General features: G+C 39.2%; 1 protein-coding gene and 2 long non-coding RNA genes across 5 annotated transcripts in view; 1 reads left to right on the top strand and 2 right to left on the bottom strand.

Annotated features, from left to right (window-relative positions):
* The window catches only part of LOC145445226 (uncharacterized), a 186329-nt gene that overhangs the window by 67647 nt on the left and 90860 nt on the right, over positions 1–27822 (top strand). The gene's annotated exons all lie outside the window — the stretch shown is intronic.
* The window catches only part of LOC145445223 (uncharacterized), a 145368-nt gene that overhangs the window by 39183 nt on the left and 78363 nt on the right, over positions 1–27822 (bottom strand). The gene's annotated exons all lie outside the window — the stretch shown is intronic.
* Positions 1–27822, bottom strand: part of LOC145445185 (uncharacterized) — a 44356-nt gene that overhangs the window by 5629 nt on the left and 10905 nt on the right. For all 3 annotated transcript variants that reach the window (XM_080323339.1, XM_080323340.1, XM_080323341.1), the window contains exons 2-14: positions 26210–26365; positions 16859–17055; positions 14692–14875; positions 13634–13792; positions 13455–13574; positions 13290–13390; positions 13109–13219; positions 12867–13035; positions 12516–12685; positions 8987–9113; positions 8766–8923; positions 8411–8522; positions 8206–8316 (exon numbers count right to left, since the gene is read on the bottom strand). In XM_080323339.1, coding sequence (XP_080179465.1) covers positions 8206–8316; positions 8411–8522; positions 8766–8923; positions 8987–9113; positions 12516–12685; positions 12867–13035; positions 13109–13219; positions 13290–13390; positions 13455–13574; positions 13634–13792; positions 14692–14875; positions 16859–17055; positions 26210–26365 — 1875 coding nt within the window. The remainder of the gene's footprint in view (positions 1–8205; positions 8317–8410; positions 8523–8765; positions 8924–8986; positions 9114–12515; positions 12686–12866; positions 13036–13108; positions 13220–13289; positions 13391–13454; positions 13575–13633; positions 13793–14691; positions 14876–16858; positions 17056–26209; positions 26366–27822) is intronic.

Here is a 27822-nt window from a genome sequence, read left to right as displayed (position 1 = left end):
GGAGTATTCAGTATTCAGCAGTGACACAAAAAGCAACCAACAAATAACCACACTCGTAAATTAACACTTCAAAAAGTGTAAAATAGATTGCAAATCCCGCGATCGCTAACAAGATAATGTCTCGGGCATAACCATTTTAGTGACTTGGTGTTAAAGACATACCGATCGCTCACAAGGTAATATTTCGGTACTTAGTTTGTCACAGAGCCGTCGCAGACGGTGATTCGAATACCAACAATTTGACACTTTCTGGTGGTCGCTATATGTTTTGACACTTCGAACAGTGGCTGACTTTAGTTGCGCGATAAGAATTATGAGAATATTCAATCAATGTATCAATTTGCCAACTCGAAATGAAACTTACTACACAAACCAAGTTGATTCGTATCTGAATGTATTAATTCGGTACAATTCTAATTATTTTGAGAAATCTTTTCGTGATCTGTTGAATCGAACGTAACCTGAATATTACTGACGCCAACATTCACCCGCATCGGATCATTCACACATTCCACGCCGCTGTTTTAACACTTATAGAATCAATACCAACTATCTCTAACCCGATAATATTCAATCATTTTGGTAATTTGCCAACTTTAAATCCATTCGCGGGATGTACTAAAGGTAAATCCAAATAATCCAGAATGAAATATTTGGACTTTGACATTGCGCGAATTGAAATAGGTTTGACAAACATGACTACCAACTTTCACCCAGTCACATTTCAAGATTATACTTTGAAACAATCCTTGAAACTGACAACTCTATTCATGACTCCGTTTCCGTTTGTAAAATAGAGTTTCAGAAATACTATCGCGATATTTTAATGTGTTACTACACACAATCGAATCAGTCAATGAAATACCACCTGTTGTAAATATTTCTAACTTGACAACCACTTGTGCATACCGTGATCAAGTTGCGACGCGATGAGTTAAATCGGGATATTTCAATCTATTTGTCGAAACCTTGAACAAACTATCAGGTTATTTTTTGTTGTAATCGAGTGAACGGAAATAGTATTACGTCTCAACATTTTAACATCTTCCCATACACAAAAGAGTAAAATACAAAAAAACCTTGTCAAGTCAATCCGTTTGTAACTTACCCAACCAAAGCAAAAAGTATCCTTATGAAAAGTAGACAAGACTACGTGAGTAATCACCACAATCCAAAATCCATAGCAAGTTCGGTTGCATTCATAGTCCACCAACTCGTATTTTTATTCCACTTTAAAAGTCGTTACTATTCCGCAAGACAAAGAAATTACTATGTGGTATATTTTGTAAGACAAAAGTAATTACTTCTCAGTGTTGGCGACTTGAGATTAACATAATATGTTTGAGTATACGAGATTTGACAGTCTGACCATCGTAGTTGAGAATTCATTTCTTACAATCGAACACAGGTGTTATATCAAAAGTTATCATACTGTAAACATAAGGATTGACACATTGATTTGACGTATGTAATAGTTGATCACGACTTGATTATTAAATTATTCGCGTTAATTAGACCCGCGTTGTGTTGAAAGTTATGACAGTAACAAACTTTTCGGAAACGTTGTTATTAACATATTGATTTGTAAAACTATACTTGTCTGAAATGTTCTTGATTTGGAAGATATTCCGTGTTGGTACAAATCACTCTGCGTATTGCGGATATCAGAAAATATTTTACAAATGTAATTGTTTCCAGTACCCAAGATTAAAGATGAAACAACAATTTCGTTTGCTGATTAACAACCGGTACAATACTTTATCATCATAATCCGTGGTGAGAATTGAAACACTTTCGCGCATTACCCGGTGTCAAGATATCACACTAGGTGAATTGACATACCGCCGCTTGAATAATACCTAATCCGTTCGCACCATTTCACATACTTTGATCATTACAAAAGTAAATTGTGATATGTTTGTTAGATGCATCCGATTCAGTTAGAAATGTCTGGTGCACAACAATCGTAATATCAAAAAAGTACTTGCTACACTGTTATTTGCTAAACGTGTTTTGCATTGTTGTTCATTTGTAGTATTGATTGAAATTGAAATTCGACTCACAAAAAATGTTTGTTGTATGATTTGTCACCGGTGTGCAAAGGGTTAGGAATATTTTTGATTCACTGCTATGACATTGACATAACCCTCTGGAAGTGAGTATGCTTTTCTTTCACGAAAGTTTACGTGGCTCCGTTGTAATAAATTTGTGTTAACTAAACTCGGATGGATACCACAATTGTGCTGGACTTAACTTTTGTGTAAACAACTCTGATGTTTCTGTTAGTACTAGTTCTGTGTTGAACTATTTGATTATTAAGATACATGAACACCCATTCAGACAATAAAGTTCTTGTGATATCGAGACAGTTTGAAAGCGTCACCAATCATTGCGTATGTTCGTAGCATGAGAATATCGAATATTTTCGTGTGTCATGAATATCTTTCGTATACACTTAGTATGAAATGAGATGTGTGGAACAATAATTAGGGTCGTACAAAGTGTTGTGTTTGATTGCCTACTTTTTATCAATGTCTTTGTGATGTTAAAAGACGGCTGAGTTTTCATTTACATTAAGCGGGAAAACTCAAGTAATAAATTTTACTCGTTTGAAAATATCGATCAATGGAGTAACAGTATCAATATGAGTGGTATATTATTTTTTTCGCGATATGCAACCAATCTTCTAAGCATAACTTGTCAAAAATTTATCATGTCATAGTCGGTTGTAACGAATTCGAAAGAAATGTACTTCGATTATCACGATGATGGAAATTAAGATCAATGCAGTATTTCGGAGATGGATGTGTATCGTCTGGTATGTTCCCCAATCACTAAATGCGGGTTAGTTAAACGATACATTTACAAGTTTACCGAAATCTTGATTTACAAATAACAGCTTGATGATGTAAAGCTCAACCACGCAAATGTGTTCATTGCAAAGTATTTGACACAAACAAAATATCGAATGGAGACCATCACATTGGTTTCATTTCGAGTGAGTGAAAATTGTTTTCTGTTGGCCAGGTAGGACACATTTGACAAACATCGTACACATTGTATCTTCGTGATGGTAACGACTTTCAGCGGCTTGGTTTCATGTCAGGAATTATTATTTGAGGGTTCAAGAACAATTTCAATCAATACTACAAATGAACAACAATGCAAAACACGTTTAGCAAATAACAGTGTAGCAAGTACTTTTTTGATATTACGATTGTTGTGCACCAGACATTTCTAACTGAATCGGATGCATCTAACAAACATATCACAATTTACTTTTGTAATGATCAAAGTATGTGAAATGGTGCGAACGGATTAGGTATTATTCAAGCGGCGGTATGTCAATTCACCTAGTGTGATATCTTGACACCGGGTAATGCGCGAAAGTGTTTCAATTCTCACCACGGATTATGATGATAAAGTATTGTACCGGTTGTTAATCAGCAAACGAAATTGTTGTTTCATCTTTAATCTTGGGTACTGGAAACAATTACATTTGTAAAATATTTTCTGATATCCGCAATACGCAGAGTGATTTGTACCAACACGGAATATCTTCCAAATCAAGAACATTTCAGACAAGTATAGTTTTACAAATCAATATGTTAATAACAACGTTTCCGAAAAGTTTGTTACTGTCATAACTTTCAACACAACGCGGGTCTAATTAACGCGAATAATTTAATAATCAAGTCGTGATCAACTATTACATACGTCAAATCAATGTGTCAATCCTTATGTTTACAGTATGATAACTTTTGATATAACACCTGTGTTCGATTGTAAGAAATGAATTCTCAACTACGATGGTCAGACTGTCAAATCTCGTATACTCAAACATATTATGTTAATCTCAAGTCGCCAACACTGAGAAGTAATTACTTTTGTCTTACAAAATATACCACATAGTAATTTCTTTGTCTTGCGGAATAGTAACGACTTTTAAAGTGGAATAAAAATACGAGTTGGTGGACTATGAATGCAACCGAACTTGCTATGGATTTTGGATTGTGGTGATTACTCACGTAGTCTTGTCTACTTTTCATAAGGATACTTTTTGCTTTGGTTGGGTAAGTTACAAACGGATTGACTTGACAAGGTTTTTTTGTATTTTACTCTTTTGTGTATGGGAAGATGTTAAAATGTTGAGACGTAATACTATTTCCGTTCACTCGATTACAACAAAAAATAACCTGATAGTTTGTTCAAGGTTTCGACAAATAGATTGAAATATCCCGATTTAACTCATCGCGTCGCAACTTGATCACGGTATGCACAAGTGGTTGTCAAGTTAGAAATATTTACAACAGGTGGTATTTCATTGACTGATTCGATTGTGTGTAGTAACACATTAAAATATCGCGATAGTATTTCTGAAACTCTATTTTACAAACGGAAACGGAGTCATGAATAGAGTTGTCAGTTTCAAGGATTGTTTCAAAGTATAATCTTGAAATGTGACTGGGTGAAAGTTGGTAGTCATGTTTGTCAAACCTATTTCAATTCGCGCAATGTCAAAGTCCAAATATTTCATTCTGGATTATTTGGATTTACCTTTAGTACATCCCGCGAATGGATTTAAAGTTGGCAAATTACCAAAATGATTGAATATTATCGGGTTAGAGATAGTTGGTATTGATTCTATAAGTGTTAAAACAGCGGCGTGGAATGTGTGAATGATCCGATGCGGGTGAATGTTGGCGTCAGTAATATTCAGGTTACGTTCGATTCAACAGATCACGAAAAGATTTCTCAAAATAATTAGAATTGTACCGAATTAATACATTCAGATACGAATCAACTTGGTTTGTGTAGTAAGTTTCATTTCGAGTTGGCAAATTGATACATTGATTGAATATTCTCATAATTCTTATCGCGCAACTAAAGTCAGCCACTGTTCGAAGTGTCAAAACATATAGCGACCACCAGAAAGTGTCAAATTGTTGGTATTCGAATCACCGTCTGCGACGGCTCTGTGACAAACTAAGTACCGAAATATTACCTTGTGAGCGATCGGTATGTCTTTAACACCAAGTCACTAAAATGGTTATGCCCGAGACATTATCTTGTTAGCGATCGCGGGATTTGCAATCTATTTTACACTTTTTGAAGTGTTAATTTACGAGTGTGGTTATTTGTTGGTTGCTTTTTGTGTCACTGCTGAATACTGAATACTCCTGAATGTAATAGTGCTGACTGGATTAGTGTAATAATCGATACGATAGTGCGCGTTCGAAATCCTCACAACAGATCGCGTTTCCAAAGCGGACGTAGTTAGTGGGTCACACATATCAAAAAGCAAGCGCAAACATCTGTTTTTCAAAATCGCACAATGTACTACGGTTTAGTGAATTTCCCCATCGGAAATAAGTGACAAAGTGTTGCTATTCAAGTTACCCACACTGATGGTTCTGTTAGTCGGTATTTATTAAATCTTACCAGCGAAATCAAGTTCTGTGACAAACTGATTACTAAAATTTCACCGCGTGGGCGATCGGTATGGCTATGACACCAAGTCGTGAAAGATGACTATGTCTGAGGTGTTATCTTGTGGGTGATCGTAGGATTTTACAAATATTTCACACCTTTTGTGAAATCAAGTTCCGTACCAAACTATCAAAATATTACCTTGTGAGCGATTGGTATGTATGTAACACCAAGTCACGAATGATGGTTATGTCTGGGACATTATCTTGTGAGTGATCGTAGCATTTTACAAATATTTCACACCTTTTTTGAAGTGTTAGTTTGTGTGCACGGTTATTGTTGGTGTTGGAATCGTCGTCTACGCCGGCTCTGTGACAAAATAATTACCAAAATATAATTCTGCGAGTGATGCTCACGAATATTTCACCGCGTGGGCGATCGATATGCCTGTAACACCAAGTCGCGAAAGATTGTTATGTCCGAGACATTATCTTGTCAGCGGTCGCGGGGTTTTGCAAACTATTTCACACATTTTTGAAGTGTTAGTTTGTGAATGCGGTTATTGTTGATATTCGAATCGCCGTCTACGCCGGCTCTGTGGTAAACTAATTACCAAAATATTACCTTGGAAGTGACTCCTAGATTTAGCAAACTATTTCGCACTGAATGGAATAGTGTAATATTCGATAGTAGCACGCGGTTGGCCGTGAAACAATTCAGCGCGCAGGTCATTCGAAATATAGGTCGCACTGCTTAATCCTCACAACAAGCCACGTTTCCGTTTGTGCGGCACGATATACACATTAACAAAGATTCATTCACATGACTATTTACTTGATACATATTCCACACCGGTCGAGAGATGTATATACCCGAAAGTACGAATCACCGCCACACCCATAAGAACGCATGGCGAATCACCAACACAACCTATACGCGAAAGCACGACATGCGAAAGTACGACGTGCGAGAGATGCCAATACCCGAAAGGGCAATTCACGGCCGCACCCATAAGAACACATGGCGAATCACCACAGATCCCGTAAGAATACATGACAAGCACATCACCGACACAGCCTATACCCGAAAGGGTGTCGTCACCAGAGATACCATAAGAAACAATGGTACATCACCAGAGATCCCATAAGAACCAATCGCACATCACCAGAGACCGCGTAAGAAACAATGACACATCACCAGAGATCCCATAAGAACCATTGGCACATCACGAGCGATAGGGGGTCTGAAAGGGTACCATCATCACTACGAGTTTTCACGGCAGGTCATGAGCGAGACCAATACCTGAAAGGGTGGGGTCACCAGAGATCCCATAAGAAACAATGGCAAGTCACCAGCGATAGGGGGTCTAAAAGGGTGTGGTCACCAACACGAGTTTCGCGGCAAGTCACGAGCGGGCCCATAAGAACCAATGGCGATTCGCGACCGATCTACTATACTACTAATGTGTTCGGAGTCTGAATATTGCTACATTGATGTTGAGCAGAGTGTAAGACGGGTTTCTATACTCGCTACTGATACCATAAACAACAAGTTATATAGCAATTGCCAGCACCTTAATCGAACGAATTTGGTTTTAATGATACAGTAAAGATATGAAGTCAAGATTGACCTCGTACGCCCGTTCGATATTTTACATCAGAAAACGATATCAATGTCATTGATTGGTTGAATAAGCATCATTCGCTGACTACGTATATCGCTCGTGATGTTGTGTGATTGCTGGTCAAGCTCACAGCAGAGAGTCACTAAATATTCAAAACGGAAAGCTGAATATTTCGAGAAATTTTTGGTAACAAAAAACAAGTAAAACTTTTAAGGTTGTCATGGTGCATGCTCGTTTTGTGTTGATTTTTTATGCTGCAAGCGCCATGCATAGAGTGACCCGCAGTTGAAATGCAATAAACTTGAACCAAAGATCTTATAATGAAGTACAAATTACAATTTACCAAAAAGGTTCACAGTGCAGAACCTACCAAGGTTCTGTTGTGAACGCGAACCTCTAAATTTCCGAGGTTCACACACAGAACAATAACGTGAACCTCACGTTCACACCATCCCTACCTATAACCTATATATCAAGTCACTATTTTCGAATCATAAGTCATTGCACATTTTGGCTCGTGCCAAGTCGAATCATCGGTATTTTGAGGGTGACTTGATTGCATTTTGCAAGGTGACTGAAGTACAGTTGATTTGCTATCAATTCTGATAGAGGAGCGAATATCAAGTTAATTATATCTTAAATGGGCGTTGCATCGCTCACAGACAAATTGACAGGCTGCAATACTAATCCACTGACACATTCACACCATACAATTTCTGCCTGCACCAATTGTTGATGAGCAATATAAATGTGTAAACTATAGCAGTTCGATTTAAATCGTACAAGAAGTCAGAAGACTGTGGATATGCCTATTCTATCTTTTTCATTATCAAGTGCGGAAGAGATATGCCTCATGTTGAATGTGGTAGCCTACTTTAAATGCTGTCAGAGGAAGATCATAAAAAAATGAATCTTAGGCGACTCGTTACTGAAAATATGACTTGAACTCGTCCCAATCTCTCGTATGATGACTTGAACTTGACTCAATGAGTCGGCTTGAGTCAAAATTTGAAATCAGAGAATTACCTGTGCCTCATAGCCTTGCGACGTGGCTACAACCCCGGTAATTGGGAAGATGTCTCATATACCTCTAGTTTACTTTTGCATTTTTTTCCTATTCAGAGAAATAGCAAATGAACATCGATACTCACCAGAAACATTAACTGAAGCATGAACAAGATTTTGCATCCATGGATCAGCAATTGAGTTTTGTATTATCAATCTCTTGATTTTCCAAAAACTGTACAGTGAATACTCAAAATCTGTGGCAATATAAATTTCGAATTAGTGTCACATTAATGATACTAATCTCAAGTGTCAATAACTAAATTTAGATTGAAAAAATTTCAAACTTACTTGAAGTGTTCGCAAACCAGATCTGTGCATATACACTTGTGTGATCGTCTACTTCACTGATAATGAGATTCTTCACGTACAGAGAACCAGATTCACTCAATGAACTTTGTATCTGGAGCAATATTTCCATTTAATTCAGGAGTAGTCTCACAGATCATTCAGTATCGGCATAAATATAATACAAACAATGGCTTAAAATTAGAAATCTATATTTTGCAGTGCTTGTCTAATATAAGAGGAAGCATCATATTTTGTTGAAATTTTTTGATATTCTATACTTCACCAAGTGTATCAAAAGTATTAGACAGCAGTAATGATTGGAATGTCTCAATGACTAATTAACTATACACCATACCATATTTTTCAGATTTAGCTCAAGCAATCTATGCTGCGCAGGATGCTCAGGCCAGGAGATGTGTAGAATGAACTTGACCGTGAAGCAGATTGCAGGAATATTGTCATTTGGCATTTCATCATCCAGTCTCAGTACATCATGGATCGACTTTGTTCCTGCTTTAGAAATCAACGAAATTAAATTATAACTCTTAGTACACCTATCTATCAATTGTTTCTCACTTGTTTGAACTGTAATTGGAGATGAATATTCACTGATTCCTTCTGTGTTAACAGTGGCGATTGTGAGTTCGTAAGACTCTGTAGAGTTGAGTTGAGAAATCATGGTCTCGAATACATTTCCTGGCACCTGTGCACAAACAACATCATATACAGTCAGTACGGTAATTTCTTGTTCGTTGCGATCAGGAGTAGGGATGCGCACAACGATTTGAGCACGCGAATCTGAATTGAGTATGAATTCTAATAATTCGGGTCGATTAGTGGGAAACAACTTTGTCGAGTACGGAAATGATACGCTCCTCGTCACTAAGAGTTCATTTATTAACGAGAATATTAATTTTGATAATATTTTCAGTGGCAAGATGTAAACCTCGATTGGTCGTATCGCAGTATACGAATCACAACGAACAATTTCATATATGTGATGTCGAGGTCACTCCAAAGCATTGTCACAACGTGAAATGAAATACACACGGTCTAAAAACTACCATATCATTTTTAATGTGGTGTAGAACCGAAAATATCAACTTTGTTTTCGCGTAAAAGGTACATATTTGAACTTTACATGTCATCATATTGCTGTGACGTCATAACAGGGTTGTAACCAAGTCACAAGGTTCCCAGTCACAAGTCAATCTCACTTTTATAGTTTGGACTCGAGTCAAGTCGAGTCATTTTCAATTCACCAACGAGTCCAAGTCACTGAGTAGACCAGGGGTTCTCAACCCGCGGCCCGCAGACGTTTATTTTGCGGCCCGCGACATCTTTCATTATAAACGCAATTGTTACTGGCACGATGTTACATAAAGAGAATTCCGTTGTAGAGTACACTTTTGAAGAGTGTTTAACTCAGATACAAGAACAAGGAACGGGAAATTAAATGGCGGGAACTGGGTTTATAACTCTGTGTGGAACAATCAATTTGCTTTCTCAGATATAAATGGATAACCGATGTGACATATTTGTCGAATAACAGTTTTCGTAACGAAGCGTAGAAGCTTAAAATTATATCACGACACTTTTTTCTGAAGTTATACGTATCGCCTGATGTTAGAAAAAAACATTGCTAGCTAGGTGTTAAGCCCACCAATCTATATTTCGAGGCATTGTTAAAATTGTCGACGATGTTACAGATGACGCATGGTTCAAAATTGCTTGGAATATCGCTAAACCCATGAAATTTGCCAGAGAAGGTGTGATTTCAATAAAACTTTAACATACTGTGCCAAATTCGTTGTTTCCGGAACTTAACAGCAACGACAACATCACCTGAAAAATTTTGAAGCTACAGTTGTCTGATTGAACCGTGACCAGAAGAGCAACAGCAATTTTAGTCGATCTATCATCGAATGTTCTGAAATACGTTGACACGTAGACTACTTTAGCCAAGCATCGGACACGAATCTACTGACTCCCCAGACATTACATAGCTAATTATTATCTGGGTGCTTTTTATCAGAGTGGAAATGCTGGGAGGACAAACGCGGGTAAGGGCCAGCGAAAAAGATCAACTTAACAAAGCTGACTTCTCTCTGTATTGGTGCATGGCCCCATCCATGGAAGAAAGGAGTAGGGTAGATTGGTTTGTTCAGAAATGACCCGAACGCCAGACTTCCTCTCAAATCACTGAGAGCTCAAAGTGATAATGGCCTCTGAAGCGAAAAAGTGACCGTAATTTTATAGTTGCTCGCTCACGCATTGAAACAGAGACTTCGGTTCTCTGGTGAAAGGGTTTGAAGGCACATATACTAGGGTTACCATATTTTTGGATCACAAATTCCGGACGCTCTTTGGCGCCCACTAGCGGATTTCAAAAAGAGGTTTGAGCACATTGTGGGTCAATATGACGCCACAATAGCAAAGCTTTGTCCATCGACTAGAGGTGATCACAATCCGGTTCAGCTTCAGGAGTGTGTGGTTGGGTGTTGTAAGTTATAACCAGGGCCGAAGCCACCTTTTCCAGCCCACTCCCGCCCAAATAAACACTGATCTTGAGCCGATAGAAGAGTAAGCGATGCAAAATCTGAGGGCTTACTATGCATCTGGTCGTAAAATGATTTGAATGAATTATGTCAACAAGCATATCCCGCTGGACAAGGAAGATCCAGATATAGCCTTGTACGGCTTTCTAAGTCTTGCACCACCCCGCCATACCATCACAATGCGTCAAGCGGGGAAGTCATGGATATCAGCGTTACTAATCATGTCTTTGGTCTGACCCTGCTAGGGATCGAACCCACGACCTACCGAGTACCGACCAAGAAGCCGGACGCTTCACCATTACGCTATCTTGTCGGTTTACGCTATCTTATCTTGACGCTATCCTGTACATCGTTAAGTCATAGCCTAAACCGACTCTATGAATATACTTTTATTTTGTAATTGCGATTACAATTAAACTCATTTCTGTAACTTAATGTTATTTTGGATTATTTGTTATCGCAGTTTTTGCGAGGGTGGTAGTCCCCATATTAAACTCAATATATGCGTTACTAAATCGCGCTGAGCGCGAAGAAAAATTCCATGTAGCATAAATCTGCCCAAAATTAATATTGTTTATGTTGATTTAGGAAAAAATTATGAGCTTACTTCAAAATTCCGGACATTTAGGCATATTTTAGAAATTCCTCCCGGACGCAGTTTTAAAAGTGAAATTCCGGACATGTCCGGGAAATTCCGGACGTATGCCAACCCTAGCATATACCGACTTGGCAAGTAATGCAATGCACGCTCAATGACGGGATATACTTGCGCCGCTGGAAGATAACATTCTCACAAAAAAATGCAAACTTACGAACTCTGTCCGTTAATGCTTTGGAATGCATGAAAATGTACTAAACGCCAGTATACGACTGGTAAGTGGGCAACAGTAGCCTAAATTTAATAGTAGCCCACGAATACACGGAAATAATGTTCTGCGGCCCGCAGCGTCTTTTGTTGTTAAAATGCGGCCCGTTATACAACGGAAGTCCGAGTCATCGTGTTTTGACTCGAGTCCGAGTCCAAGTCATTGTATTGACTGTTCAGTTAATGTCATGTGAAACCCACTTTTCACGACTCTGCTCGGTGATATCGAATGCTTCTCATTCATAATATACACATTTTCCCCACTTTTCACAGTTTCTGGTAGCATTTTCAAGCACCAGTACTGATCGATGAAATAATATTAGAGTGATAACTTTACTATTCGTCGAAATTACAATGAAATGCCTGTCTTGGTAGACCCGGTCTCGCGTCATATGACTGGGTCCGAGTCATGCGCAATGACTTGAGTTGCTACAAGTCGAGTCAATACATAAATTGACTCGAGTCATTACAACCCGGCGTCATAATAAGTGATACTCGACTCGAGCCTAATAATCGATTAAAGATCGAATCACACAGTTACTCGAGTCTGCTCAGCCCTAATCAGGAGTGAGGAAACTGCTGCCTGCTAGGTTGAATGTCAATGAAAAGGTTAATCCTGAAAAGTGTACACTGTACAGAGGACATTAAAATCTTTCCTAATAGAATTGTTTACTAGACATACCTCCTTGTTCATTTTCTCGAAACACTCGGTTCCAACGCACGGTGATACTTGTCTGTATTCTATTGCATACCCAAGTATCGGTCCATTTGTGACCTTAGGACGTTCCCATGACAGTGACAAGTAATCTCCGCCTTTCTGGACAACCTTGAAATTCTCGGCCGGATGCGGCACTAGAAATATATTCGATATTGTAGATGAGTCATACGTCAATGAACTACAGGCATGGCGAGATTACAAGTAACAATAGCAACTCCTGAAATCGGATACGCGCAACTTCGCCTGAAGGCAGTGAGATGAGTTTGAAAATTCAAATAGCATAGTATTGGAATGTATTACTTCGCGTGGGCTTACATTCACTTCCCGTGGATTTCCAGCACATCCGTATTGGGTTCTCCACGAGTCCATCAGATATCGTTAGTCTGAGTCGCAAAAGGTAGAACGTGTCCGGTTTTAAACCAGTGGCAACATACGAGGTATGGTCTTTCCCCAATATTTGGTATTCCAGTGAGAAGTCATCCGACTATGTAAAATTAGCATTATTTCCACGTATTACATATACTTGAGAACGATGGATTCATGGCTTCTAAACCTACATGGATAGAATTCACTTTGTCCTCGTAGTTTTCAAATTCGTTGTTGTAATCATTCAAGCCCTCCTGTGTTTCGTATGTGAAATTATCTGCTTCCGACCACGTCACAATTATCTGAGATAAAATATGTATACTTCTGATATTATCATTGTCCATTTTACAATTGTGCCAACAGTACCAATACCTGATCTACACTTGAGGAATCCTTGGGTCTTATTTGCCAATTGACTTGAATAGAGTTGCTGTCTATTTTTCTGCAGCTGAAGTATTCGATGTGTAACAATGCTGGAATTGAGCAAAATGAGGTTAGACGCGTCTTATTACCTCGCGTTTACGAAAACCAAAATACGTTTGCATGTATCTATCCCGTCGCCTATAAATCCTTCGTTGCAAATACACAGGAAGCTCCCGGCGATATTCTGACAAGATGCTTGTTGATGGCACGGATTGTATGCGCATTCGTTTACATCTGTAATTCGCGAGGTTAACCAAATTTGTTCACAATAAGATCTAGATTCCTTTAAAAACCTTCGCATGTCGGAGCGTCAAAGTCGAAGTCATGGCATATGATTACGTCTGCTCCGATTAACCAGTATCCAATATCGCATTCAAACTCAATTCGCATGAAGTCTTCGAAACCATCTATCCAGACGCCGCCATTCTCCAATACCGGCTCGGGGGAGTTTTCTGCAATGATGATAATAATCTTACGTTTGTTTTCCATTCCATATAACAGCGTTTTATTTGTATATGGGGGGGCTGTTCTAGCTGAACTGTGTTGTCCCATTACAATGTATCCATAAAATGTTTTAGATGAGACCAGAGCCGATAAACGCAGAATATTACTTAAACTCTGGCCCTTGAACGGTCGTATCATCGGTTGACAAAGTCGGAAATAGACATAAATTTGAAGAGCTTCTTCAAGTTCATTTTCATATTGAAATGAACCCGGCTGATACACGTCAGGGGTAATCGTCAGCAACTAGTAGAGAAATGGAAAGAACATTGTATATCAACAGAAATTTATCAAATTCTATAAAAAGTGTCTGGTGACATAATACCTAGGAATCAACCGTTAAATATAGTAACAACTTTTCTAATCGATAAAATACTATGTTCGGAGCCCTATGATGCGTCCAGGCCTCCAGGGATTTGGCCACATCCTTACACTAGAAGTGTCAGACGATCAGAGGTATCACTGCGTGGGGCTACGTCGGAAACCTTAATCTGAAGTCCATCAACACAGCAAAGAAGAGATGATTTTATCTGATAGTAATTGAGGGACAAAGGCTTCTTATACATGGCCGGGCACCTGTCGGCAGGTCTTGCGTTCGAAGCGGAGTTAGTTTGTAATTTATTCACATCCACACATTTAGTATCGTCTATGATTGACGGATTGAAAAAGAGCTACATGCGGTTTCGTGAATTAGTACGGTTGTAGATTGACAATTTTTGTAATAATATTGTCATTCATTAGTCCTGGGTGGATAGAATGCCAATGCGAACGTTATAATTTAGCAGATCTCCAGATATCTTATCTGTGTAAAGTAGTTTGTACTTATCATTTCAGATAGCCTGTAACGTACCTAAACACGTAACTCCGTCGCCTCGGTATCCGTCCGGGCATTCTCCGCACCAATACCCATGGAGAGGGGCAAGATAATCAAAACATTTCACGCCCTCGAAACAACTGTTTTCACTCAAGCAATTATCTCTGTCGTTCTGGCACATGGTCCCGTCGTACGCCTCGGAACATTTGCAACCGGATACCTGTAAAACGAAATAGTTTGTTCGAATTCGCGTGTACGCGCTCAGATTCGAATAATCTGATCGTAAGGACTTCAGTGCGGCTTTATGAGAACGCATATTCGGCAGGCAAATCAATCTATAGCAGTGATTCTCCACTTTTGTTATGGTAGCGAGACAAATTCCGAATTGAAAAGGTTGCGCGGCCGACCGCTAAATTTAGTAACCTGATAACTAAAAAATGTCCATCACCACCTTCACTCATACCTATTCATGGCTTATTTGAGAAGCTGATTACTAAAAAGATAAGCACTTTCGCCCGCACATACTCCGTACGCACGGCCTATAGTTGGGAGGCTAATCACTAAATTAAAATGCCAGCCCATTCGCGACCCCAGAATAAGACAAAAGACCCCAGGGGGTCAAAATATCCAGGTTGAAAACCACCGATATATAGGCAAGCGAGATTCGACTGTCCATGATCGAAACGTTGCGAGAATATCACAATATTATAGCTTGAATGAACGCATACAGGATTGTAAATTGTGTGATGATAACTACATAACTACTGCATAAGTATCGTATCACTCGATGAACAGTAAATTATCGCTCGATGTTCAATTTTTCGAATGACGTGAACAACAGATTTGTCGGTGGCCGGCATATTTAAAACACGCGATTTACAAATGTAATTACTAGGGCCATTTAAAGTCATTAAAGTCATATTTTTTTCTATGCATCAGTAAGTCGTGAAATCAATTTTAACGCAAAAACCGCATCCATATGGGGTATATTAAGAAAGTTATAAAGTCATATAAAGTCATATTTTCCTTGTTAGGTCATATTTGAGTTAAAAAGTCATATTGTTGTATACTTTAAATAAAAAGTGCCAATTGAAGCAATTACGCACTAAGAAAGTAAGGCAACTTCCGATTGAACGAAGGCAAACTGTAAGGTTAGCCTACATAACATTACAGTCGCAGTCCTACGAGGTCACACATTGCATTATGAGGTCACCCATTGCATTGTGTTGTTACACAATCTGTTTTACTTCTGTGCACTGAAGTGGGACGTCATTTGAAGTTCAGAGACTTCCACAAGTGAAAGAAATAGTCAACGCATGGGAAGCTGAAGGAGTTTTTGTAAAGAGCGTCAAGGATTCAGTGAATGATCCAAAGTTGACGAGTTAACAGAAATATGCCTACACTACAACAATATTTCGAACTTGATACTGAAAATGTAACGTACACTATCAAAGAGGCTCATGCTGATCAAATTGCCCTCGAATTCGGAAAAGATCCGCTTGAGCTCAAAAATTACATTAAGAGGCGATTGCACAAAAACGATGTGAAACAAATTATGGAGCTACTAAGACAAGACATTTCACCAGCGCTGTATGCAAAACTGCAAAGTGTCAATCCACATCAGCGTCTGTGGAGCGCTCATTTTCCTTACTAAAGTCATTTTTACGTCCAATCGTAACTTTAAAGACTCCAACATTCCACACTACATGAAACTACTACAAAAGTGGTTTAAAATAAAAATGGATGCGTATTACTGTTATGTTGTTCATGTTTTACTCGTCAGTTTCATGAGTGACGTTGGTTACATGTAAAAATACACGATTTTCGCATAAAGTTATATAAAATCATATTTTCCCAAAAATAAAGTCATATATTTGATTTTTTTAGGTCATATAAAAATGGCCCTAGTAATTACCATATGCACTGCGCCTACGATAGGCGTTTAGCGATGCTGTCAATACCCAGTCATTTTGTGCCAAATGATGATTATATGTTATAGAAATGTAATGTTATGGTCGAAACAAGAAATGTTTAGCGATGACAAGTTCGCTTTTATTGCGGCCACCAACTCCAAAATTAATAAAGTGATGAAATCTATTGTAATAATGCTGTCATGTAAGAATTAATATATAGCAAAGATCAAATTCGAAAATTAATCGTTATCCACAGAGGCAGACCGGGTTACGTCTCTAAATCAACTCACATGCAGCCTTCCCGCGCTCGTGACGCGAGTGTCAAAGTCACAATCCGCGCCATTTTCACATGCGCAAATTTCCCACTCGGGAGACAGGTAGTCTGTTCCGCCACTCTGGTAGTCCGCTTTGAATTGGATTGACAACAGAGAAGAGAGAACGTCACCAATCGAACCCGATATCGGATTGTACGTGGTAAATGTCCCATCTAAAAACGATCACGAGGTTTTATGTGCGGTTTGCAGTGACGAACGAATTAGAGATAACCAATCAGCTAGGATAAGCCTCCCTTTGGAAGGGCAATAATTTATTGCTGGTGCCTTACACCAGACATGGGGTAATCGCGATTAGTAATCGTAATCGATTACGACGATTACAGCATTTTCAAGTAATCGTAATCGCAATCGATTACATTCGAAAAAATTCCGAAGTAATCGTAATCGTAATCGACTACTTCCCATATTTAATCGATTTCTTTGTGAAAGAACGATTACTTGTGACATAAACTGAACATTCGTGAACACTGAACAAGTTATTGAGAGCACAAACGTTTGATTTTCAAATGCCACTGCTCATTATTACGTCAGAAGTAGCCTATTAGCTTTGCTCGTCTTTGCGTCAGAAGTATCCACATATAATGAATAGATATTCGGTGTACAGTAGTGTGATTGTAAGAAGAGCCACCGTGCAGTATATCGGGTCATCAATACATTACAGACGCCACTACCTCGCAGCAGGATAATTAATCACCTTTCTACCTAGTTTAAAATAGCAACTTTTGTATTGATGTTTGGTTATGCTCAGTGAAACGCAGTTGACTGTTGCTGCTTGGCAAGCAGTAGGCCTATGTGGTACGAACGTACACCAGACAAAGGTTTGAATTTTGCACTCGTCAAATAAAACATCACGGTTTCCACAACGAAGCATTAAAAATCAACAGCTGTTGATATATAGGCCTGTCATAACCGAGCCGTTTTTTTCCGTTTCTCGTAATGGCAGCTTGCATTACATTATCTGTATTAAGTTGAAGGCAGAATTTTATGTTCACCTTCTCTTATTCTGATATGATTCTACTCTAAACGGGCGCCAATCGCTATTTCACAATTCTTTACTGAACATTTGGACCTGCCGTCATAGTTATCGGCTTATATACCATGTTAGTGTGGGTTGTAGCCAGGGCCGTAACTGCCGCACCCCAAACCCCCCAATGGGGGGGGCCGAGCTCGAAGGGGGCCCAAAATTATTTCATGAATTAGCATAAATTTTAGAGTATTTTTTGAAAATTTGTGCAACTTTTTCAAAATTTTTTCGCGCTGTGCGCGATTTCAAGTTGCCAAATTTCATTATTATTGGGTACTTTTCCCCCAAGAAAAAAAACGCAACATTTACAGAAATGGGCACATCAGCGTTGGCCATTACCGCGCCACGACGAACCAAGACGTATAAAGTTTCAGACCATGCAATATGCGAATCCAAGAAGTGTGCCAGAACGATCGGCAGCGAGAAAACTTCGGCCGAATTGGACTGCCCTTATACTGACCGAAAACTTCGTTATATATACAAATTACATATAGGTTTAATTGTCCATAGGCGCCTGAATGACTGGCGCCGAATGTCTTGGCAACCTGAACCTCACAAGACAAATACCATCCCGCAGAGAAAAGTTATATAGCAATGAAGAAATACCAATTTGAAATCGTGTGTACTTTTAGTTTAGTACGTTTGGGCGATTCTATATTTTTTTGATATAGCAGACAGGAGGTCACGAAATAACATCATGTAACGAAGTCATACCAACGGGTACGCCCGCCCGAATATGTTTAATTATTATTTACGGGCTCTACAGTTTCGAAGACACCTCACTAAGCTATACCGGTAAATATGAGTAGAGAGGACAAGAAATTTATAGCAATATATATGCAATTCCCGATCTTATTGACCGATTTATCATGAATTATCGAAAATTTTCGCGAATGGCGCTGGCTCACGAAGCGGTACCACTATAACTTCGTGGGAAAAGTAAACCAGGTGATGGGGGACGGTTTATCACCTAATGGAAGCCCATGACTCAAGTTTTGTTGGGGGCCTGACGAAGTGCTGTTTCGTTTCTGTCAACGGGTATACATCCGGAGATGTTTAACTATTATTGAGGGTTCCTACCTTTCCAAACACACCTCACTCAGCTGTGCCGGTAAATCAGATTACGTGAGCAGAGAGAGGGTAAAAATTAATAGCAATATATATGCAATTCCCGATCATATTGACCGATTCAGTCATGAATTATAGAAATTTCTTCGCGCTTCGCGCGGCCAGCCAAGAAAAGCTGACTCACGAAACGGACACCCAATGTAGATGACATGTAGCGGTAAACAGCGTACAGCCTGAGGGGGGTCTGGGGGGCGAAGCCCCCCATAAGTTAGGTTTATCACCCTATGGGGGGCCCAAGACCAACGTTTTTTTGGGGGGGCCTGACGAAGTGCTGTTACGGCCCTGGTTGTAGCTTTAGAATCAGGATCACAACAGCAAAATCGTCCCCCACTCCAAACGTTGCTCTTGGGCCCCCATACGGTAGTCAATTTTCAAATTGAAGATTTAATTTCGGTAATAATATTGGTAATTGCATTATATTGCATTTTAATCCTATCTCAGCCCCCGATTTAATTTCGTTAATAATATTGGTAATTGCATTATATCGCATTTTTAATCCTATCTCAGTCCAGATTTACCTGGAATTTTGCAATAATTACTTTATTGTATGTTGTTAATTCGTGACCTCCGGTCTGTTATATAGTCAAAAGATATTGTATTGGCCCAAACGTAGCAGACTAAAAGAAAAACTTGCGTGAGGCGCACACACAAATTGTCATGTCTAATGCTCTGAGGGTGCCCGGGTGGCATTTGCATCGTGAGCTCAGATTTGAAGAACCGGACTGTTTGTCACGCCCACCCAGTGCGAATATTGACAATGGACGCATACAATAAGTCTCGGCCAATGTCTTTCTTTAGTAGCACACTTTGTGGAGTCGCATGTTGGCCAAAACTGCATGGCTTTTGGTGTGTCGGGGCGCGGTATTGACTGGCACCTAAATGTCTATTACTATGAATTATGCATGCTTTATTTCTTGAGGGGGAGATGTATGCACTTCAAAATCAAGCTATCTAGAGACATTTATATCACAAATCTCAAAGAGAATTTTCAAGTTAATGAAATCTCTCGAAAATACTCTATAATTTTCGTTAGTTTACGAAATCAATTGAGTCTCCTCCGAGCACGCTCCCCGACCTATTTAGGAATTTGGGGTGCGGCAGTTATGGACCTGGCAAGAATGCAAATCGTTGGGTGCGATAAATAGTCCTCTAAAATGGGCAATGGGCTCATTATGACGTAACAAGCAAATGTCGCATCTTTTTTAAAGAAAGTTGTTATCTCATTAGGCCTTTTCAGCGCAATCCATGTATTGTCTTCCAATATAACTACTAAGGTGCAAAATAAATGTAATCGTGAGTAATCGTGATTACTTTTCCAATGTAATCGTAATCGTAATCGACTACTTCCTGATTTTGCTTTAATCGTAATCGTAATCGTAGTCGCGTAATTCAGAAGTAATCGTAATCGCAATCGATTACATTCATGAAGTAATCACCCCATGTCTGGCCACGACGCACCAAGATATAAAGTTTTAGGCCATGTAACATGCGACTCCAAGCAATGTGCCAGAATGATCGGCAGCGAGAAACCCTTGGCCGAAAAGAACTGCGCTAATGCTGATACGTATAGGTTTAATTGTCCATAGCAGACATGGGGTAATCGCGATTAGTAATCGTAATCGATTACGACGATTACAGCATTTTGAAGTAATCGTAATCGCAATCGATTACATTCGAAAAAATTCCAAAGTAATCGTAATCGTAGTCGACTACTTCCCATATCTAATCGATTTCTTTGTGAAAGAACGATTACTTTTTATTTGTGCAAGGACTATGACATAAACTGAACACTGTGAACTGTCCTGAACAAGGAAGCGATATTATACCAGGTTAGTTATAGCACAAACGTCTCATTTTCAAACGCCACTGCACATTATTACGTCAGAAGTATTATCTTTGCTCGTCATTGCGTAAGAAGTATCCGCACATGGTAAATAGATATTGGATGTAGGCTAAATTGTACTGTGATTAAGAACATCCGACATGCTGCATATCTGGTTATCAATACCCTCGAAACGCCTCTACGTCACAACTGGATAATAATCACCACTTTGCCTAGTTTCAAATAGTAACTTGGCTATTGATGTCTGATGATGCTTAGTTAAACGCAGTTTGACCGTTGATGCTTGGCGAGCAGTAGGCATATGTACGTATACATACGTACAAAGGACAAAGATTTGGAATTTTGTACTCGTTAAATGAAACATTAGGATTTCCACAACGAAGCAATACAAATCAACAACTGCTGCTATATATCATTACCGAACCGTTCTTTGCCGTTTCTCGTAACAGCAACAAGCCATATCCGTATTACGAGGAAGGCAGAATTTTATGTTCATTTTATCTTATTCTCTTATGACTCTACTTGGAACGAGCGCCAATCGTTACTTCATAATTTTTTACTCAACATTTGGACCTGCCGCCAGCGCAATCCGCTTATACACCATGTTAGCGTGGGATCAGGACCAAAACAGCAATTTGTCCTCCCACTCCAAATGTTGGTCTTACAACTAGGGCTGGGCAAAATCGAGTACCTGAGTGATTCGGTTCTGAATCACGTATTATGCTTCGGGTCGAGTAGAGTATTCGAGCATCACTCATTATGACGTCACAACAACATATAATATGTCAAAGGTCAAATATGTACCTTTTGTGCCGCCACAAAGAATATAATGCCTGTTTTCCGTCACATTTAAGATACCTTGGTATTCCTGCGACTATACCGATTTCATTGCACTTTGTGACAATGTTGTGGGATAATCATGGCTTCGGAAATGTTTCCAGTAACGGTCGTAGCTTTGTACTGTATGTCTCGTATACTGCGATACGGCCAATCAAGGTTTCAAGGCTTCCACAGTGGAAATAGTATCGAAACCATAATTCTCGTTGATAAAATAACTTTCAGTAGCGAGGAGCGTATAATTTCAGTACTTGAAAAAATCGTCTTTTGCTACTCGACTCGAATCAGTAAAATAAATAGTCGATTCAGATTCGAGTACTCGAATCATTGTTCCCAGCCCTACTTACAACCCCGTATGGTGGTCAAATTTCAAGTTGATGACTGAATTCCGTCAATAATATTGGTAATTGATTTATGTTACTATTCATTTTTATTCCTCTCTCAGCACAGATGGTCAGATTAACCGGTATAGCTGGGGCACGTAATTCATAATTATAGCATCTGATATGTTGTTATAATTACTTTATTGTATGTTTGTTAATTCGTGACCTCCCGTCTGTTATAAAATTAGAAGATATTGTATAGTCGCCCAAACGAAGCAGACTATAAGAAAAACTTTCGTGAGACGCACACACAAATTGTCATGCCTTCATTCCTTTGTGGGTTCATGGGGTGGCATTTGTACAGTGGGGCTAAGTTTGGAAGGATATGACTATTCGTCACGCCCTCCCAGCATTGTTATTGATAATGGACACATGCCCAATTGTACATTATGACGTAACAAGCAAATGACGTACATTTATAAAGCAATTTATCATCTCATTATGTATTTTCATCGCAATCCTTATATTGTCTTCAATATATCTTCTAAGATTAATTCTAAGAAGCAAAATATATGTAATCGTGAGTAATCGTGATTACTTTTACAATGTAATCGTAATCGTAATCGACTACTTCCCGATTTTGCTGTAATCGTAATCGTAATCGTAATCGTGTGATTCATAAGTAATCGTAATCGCAATCGATTACATTAATAAAGTAATCACCCCATGTCTGCCTTACACAGACTCCGCTTGCCGCCAAACATTGCCATATACGCCAGGTAGCAGGAATGATATTTTGTTTGTGAGTTGATTAATACTCCTTCAAGCTACAGTTTTCTTCGGAACTAGCAACCAGCGACTGAGTCACTCCGGCCATGAACTAGTTAGTTCTAGAATATCAGTGGTTTACAGAACATTTTCGAAGCTACCCCTATAAATGTAAAAAATATCGAATTGGTGAGATCCTGCCACCCAATCGCTGTCGGTTAATAGATATTCCTGTTGTCAAAGATTATCACGATGTTTGCGATTCAAAAACCGATTCCATGCGATACTTCTGCAATATTCGAACTTAGGCCCACTTGACATTTATTCATAAAACCGTTTCCTTATTACATTTAATGAGATGTTGTGCTTGCTTTACGTCGATCTGTTTTAGACGTTGCTACACTTGAGAAACATCGCGTAGTTCAACCAGGGATATATAGAACTCTAGTTCTATATATCCCTGAGTTCAACTTACAGCCGATCACAAGGTTCGTTATCCACGAATACATTGCAAAGAATGAAGACTCGAAATGGCAAACAGTAGCGAATAGAATCGGATTTCGAATCCCTTTTTGAAACAGCTAGATACGTTTTTACAATGCACATTGCACATTGTTGCTCAAAACTGGGCATTTGCAGAATATTTCTGGTATTTCTCCGCGAAGGATGGCATAGACTTGCAAGGGTTTGTTCACGCGTTTTATTTCTTGAGATATATTCCATAAAAAGCTCTCGACAGTGATTATCACGGGACTTCGGGTCGTACGGTACATTACGCTTCCGACAATTTGTCCGTAGCACGCGACAAGTCGCGAATGTTGTAATTAAATTGTCACGACAATAATGTAAACTAGTTAGATGACTTGAATTTGAAATTGAAGATTTGTGACGTCATCATGACACGAAATTGAAGTTCGCTACATGGGATTCAATGTGAGCGCCATATTTTCTGTGTAAACTGATATAACGTAGGGATGGTGTGAACCTCTGAAAGGTTCAGGTTCGTGTGAACGCGAACCTTTTTGAAAGGTTCTGTGTGAACACGAACGTGAACCTCATGACGTCACGTGACGTCATATCGCTAATTCCAACCCTATCTTTCAATGAACTGATAGCCTATATTATGTACACGATACCTAGCGACGACTCGGGCCACATAATGCCACAATGCCGAAGTACATATTGGTGTTTTAAACGTCGCTGAGAGCGGAGATAATAAAGTTAGCTGATCCGAAAGGTGTGTGTGTGTGTGATTAAATACTGCTAATCGCGACGCATGAAGTTAGAGAAGGTTACGCGCGATAGGTAGTCGAGGTGCCCCGAGTTTTCAATCAAGTGGCGTTATCCGTTGCATCAAAATGCGAAAATGCGTTATATATAGGCTGCTAGTTGGTGAATGAAACTTAGAGATCCCACAATCTCCATAATGAAGCAGCAGCCTGCTAATGACGATACTGCCACGGTAATAGATAGAATTATCATCATCGCGAAATGAAAGTCGTGTCCAGTTCGTACGGTACAGCTAAGAAACGGATGTCGCTTTGCAATGGCGGGTAGGAATTCATAATTCGTTGATTGTTTAGTGAAGCCATAACCCAGGAGACAATCGGCACGGTCATTATCGGGAATCATTAGACGTAGGAATGGTACGCAGTTTCTATATATAACTAGAAATCTATAGTTGTTCCAGTTTGTTAAATCATGAAATTAACACTAACTTTATGCGCCGCGATCAACCGGTTTCCTTAATCCTGGGTTGATAAATCCTGACGAACGCGCGAATCAACTTTATTGCTAATCCAACTTTATTATCTTCGCCCTAAATGTATCAACTGAGGCAATTAAAGAATATGGTACTCCCATAAAATCAATATCTTCCGTCGCTTTGCCAATAATTTCGACGAGGACTTACCAGGGAACATAAACTTACGCCTTAACAGTCGAGACCAGACCGGACAGTGTATTCGGCGTTTGAGGATCGCTACATTGATATTGAGCTGAGTGTAAAACAGGTTTCCATACTTGCTACAAATATTACCCCATTAACAAGTTATACACTATACAGCAGTGGCCAACACCTCAATCGCACGGATTTGGTTTTAATGATGCAGGAAAGATATGAAGTCAAGATTGACCCCGTACGCCTGCTAGATTTTTAAGCATCATTCGCTGACTACGTATTTTGCTCGTGATGTTTTTGATTGCGGGTCAAACTCACAACAGAGAGTCACTAAGTATTCACAAACGGAAACCTGGATATTTCGGGCAAACTTTTGTAACAAAGCAAGTAAAACATTTGAAATTGTCAAGGTGCATGTTCGTTTAGTGTTGATTTTTTAATGTTGCCAGCGCCATCCGTAGAGTGGCCCGCAGTTGAAATGCAATAAATATGAACCAAAGATGTTGTAATGAAGTAAAAATTGTAATATATGAAAAAGGTTCACAGTGTAGAACCTACCAAGGTTCTGTTGTGAACGCGAACCTCTAAATTTCCGAGGTTCACACACAGAACGCGAACGTGAACCTCACGTTCACACCATCCCTAATATAATGTTATACCAAAGGTACCGTATTTTCTGTATTACAGAAAAAATACTGTTTAGGAATAATAAATCAGCAAATATTATCAGCAGGCGTGAATTTTAGGGTTTTGAAAAGAGGGTACCGAGCCCCTAAACCCCCTGGATATGTCGTCTTGACCTCAGAAAGACTTGTCTCAGCGCCCACAAGAAAAAATGATTATAACAGTTATGAATATTTATAAACAAGTTGCAGAAATATTTATAAATACGATGCTAATTAAGTGTCAATTTAGAAACTTTAACAGAGAGCCATATCCTATCACCAAAAGAGCCATATATGTCTCGTGAGCCATAGCTTTCCGGCCCCTGTTATAATGTATGTTTATTGTTCACATATAGGCGTGGTCAGGGAGAGACGAATGGCGTGTTATTCGTACCGAATGGATTCTGTCACTTGGGAGGGCGACGTTAAATAATGGTTCGAGTAACGAAACTAAACCGCGATTAACGAAATTATTTTCTATTTCTTAGCGATACACAACATTCAACATACTCAGAATGACAAAACACACATATATATTTTTAACGGTACTTCGCGTGGTATTTTGGGTATGTTGAGTGTATCGCTAAGTACCGTTAAAAATGTATATGTGTGTTTTGTGTGTGCAACTATACATATAGGCAGGCATAATACATGAACATTGCACAATGTACAATTGTACAATATGTACCTGTACTGTACATGCCAACGCATGCCAGTAATGAAGTGAAAGCTTAATATCAACAATGACAGTAGTAAGGCTACCAATGAACCTAACGATGTCCGGGTAGTTTCGGGGTTATGTAGCTGTAATTAATTACCTGCAGTGACAGAACCAATAGCCGACGGGCTAGCGAGTGAAATAGTAACTTCATCTCCCTCAGGATCAACCGCCAGCAGCCTCGTTTCAACTGTTTCGCCGATTCTCACTTGAATCTTGAGCGGTTTCACGAACGATGGCGGGTGGTTTGTATCCGCTAAAGAGAAGATAATGTAATGAGCCTATAATCTCGTCGCAGAACTACTTGCAATTGAGTACAGTTTCGTCACTAAAAACCACTAAATTAAATTTGCTCGCTGGAGTAGCACGGCGCATATGCTACGACGATAGTCGGTGTGTAAAGTTATCAAGTTCAAACATACGCTACGAAACATACCCATTTACACACGTCCTAAATCACGTCTTCGGGCGCAAAGTGCTGTAAAGTAGACCTACTCTAAAGAAGGAGGTATTCTACTTACATGAGCAAGCCGGGGCGTTTAAGCTAGCAATACTAGTAATAGGCAGCGCGTCTGTCCTTTACGTCTATGGATGTCAATTTGAATCACAGCCGATTCGAATCGCAAATCAAAACTTTGCTCGAATCGAAGCACTACTTATCAATATATTTTTATTGGCTGAAATTTACAGCGGAACGATTGTCAATAGAAACATTCCTCATTATGTTATGAGTAGTTAGCCGTTAGCATCTCGGCAACAACATGATAGAACGAATGAGCACTGGAGCAGAGCATGATTCCTGAAAGAGATCGCTGCTGAGTATAGAAGTGCTTTTTTGCGCTATGACAGTGCTTTTCAACCTGTGTGACGTTCGCGTTCGCGCTAGTGCGAATGAAAAAAAATTGCAGTGCGAATGACGGAGATGGTGAATGAAAATCCTGAATGAGTGCGAATGAAAATCGTGAATAATAATTGTTGATTTTTCTGACCTGGAATAATTCAAATAAACCTTATAGGAAATTCAAGGGCAGTGTAACTTTTGTTGTTGCGACGCAATTGCAAAAACTTGTTTCACTTACGACGCACCACTAATCGTAGCTCTCACAACACAAGCCGTAGCGAATTGATATTTTCGCACTATAATTATTACGTAACCAAAACCTGGTTTGGAAGCTTGTGTAATGTGTAGTGGCAGACATACAGTATATCAGCCCGTTTGAGCCTGCGACAGGCTCGAAAAATGACGTCAAATTGACTTTCTGCTTTCCTTCGCTGAAAATCATCATACTTTCGTAATAACTGTTCGATTAGTACAAAGGCACGAGGATAGTAGTAAAGACAATCATTACAGACTCACATTTGCAAGTTACTGCAACACAAATTCTTACCCCTTCAAGGGTTATTAAAGTATGGACCGCAAAGGGTATCATTTTGGGTCGACACGGTGCCAGAGCTATGCGTTGATATGTATGTAATATTCAGAGGTGGTCAAAGTAGTCAAGAAAGCTACTCAAGTAGAAGTAGAAGTAGCGACGCAAAAATCTACTCAAGTGCAAGTAGAAGTACTTCTTCCATAAGCAACCTAAAACTATTTGAAGTAGAAGTAGAATTTGCTGGCTTTAAATCTACTCTAGTAAGTAAGTAGTTTTGAAAACGGTCATAATACGTTTGCATGGACTTTCAAAAGCTGCAAATTGAGCTATGAGGAGGGTG

This window comes from Botryllus schlosseri, chromosome 8 (assembly GCF_051294905.1).
Source record: "Botryllus schlosseri isolate E-star chromosome 8, Bs_hap1, whole genome shotgun sequence".
NCBI lineage: Eukaryota > Metazoa > Chordata > Ascidiacea > Stolidobranchia > Styelidae > Botryllus > Botryllus schlosseri.
This window is presented reverse-complemented; position numbering and strand designations above follow the sequence as displayed.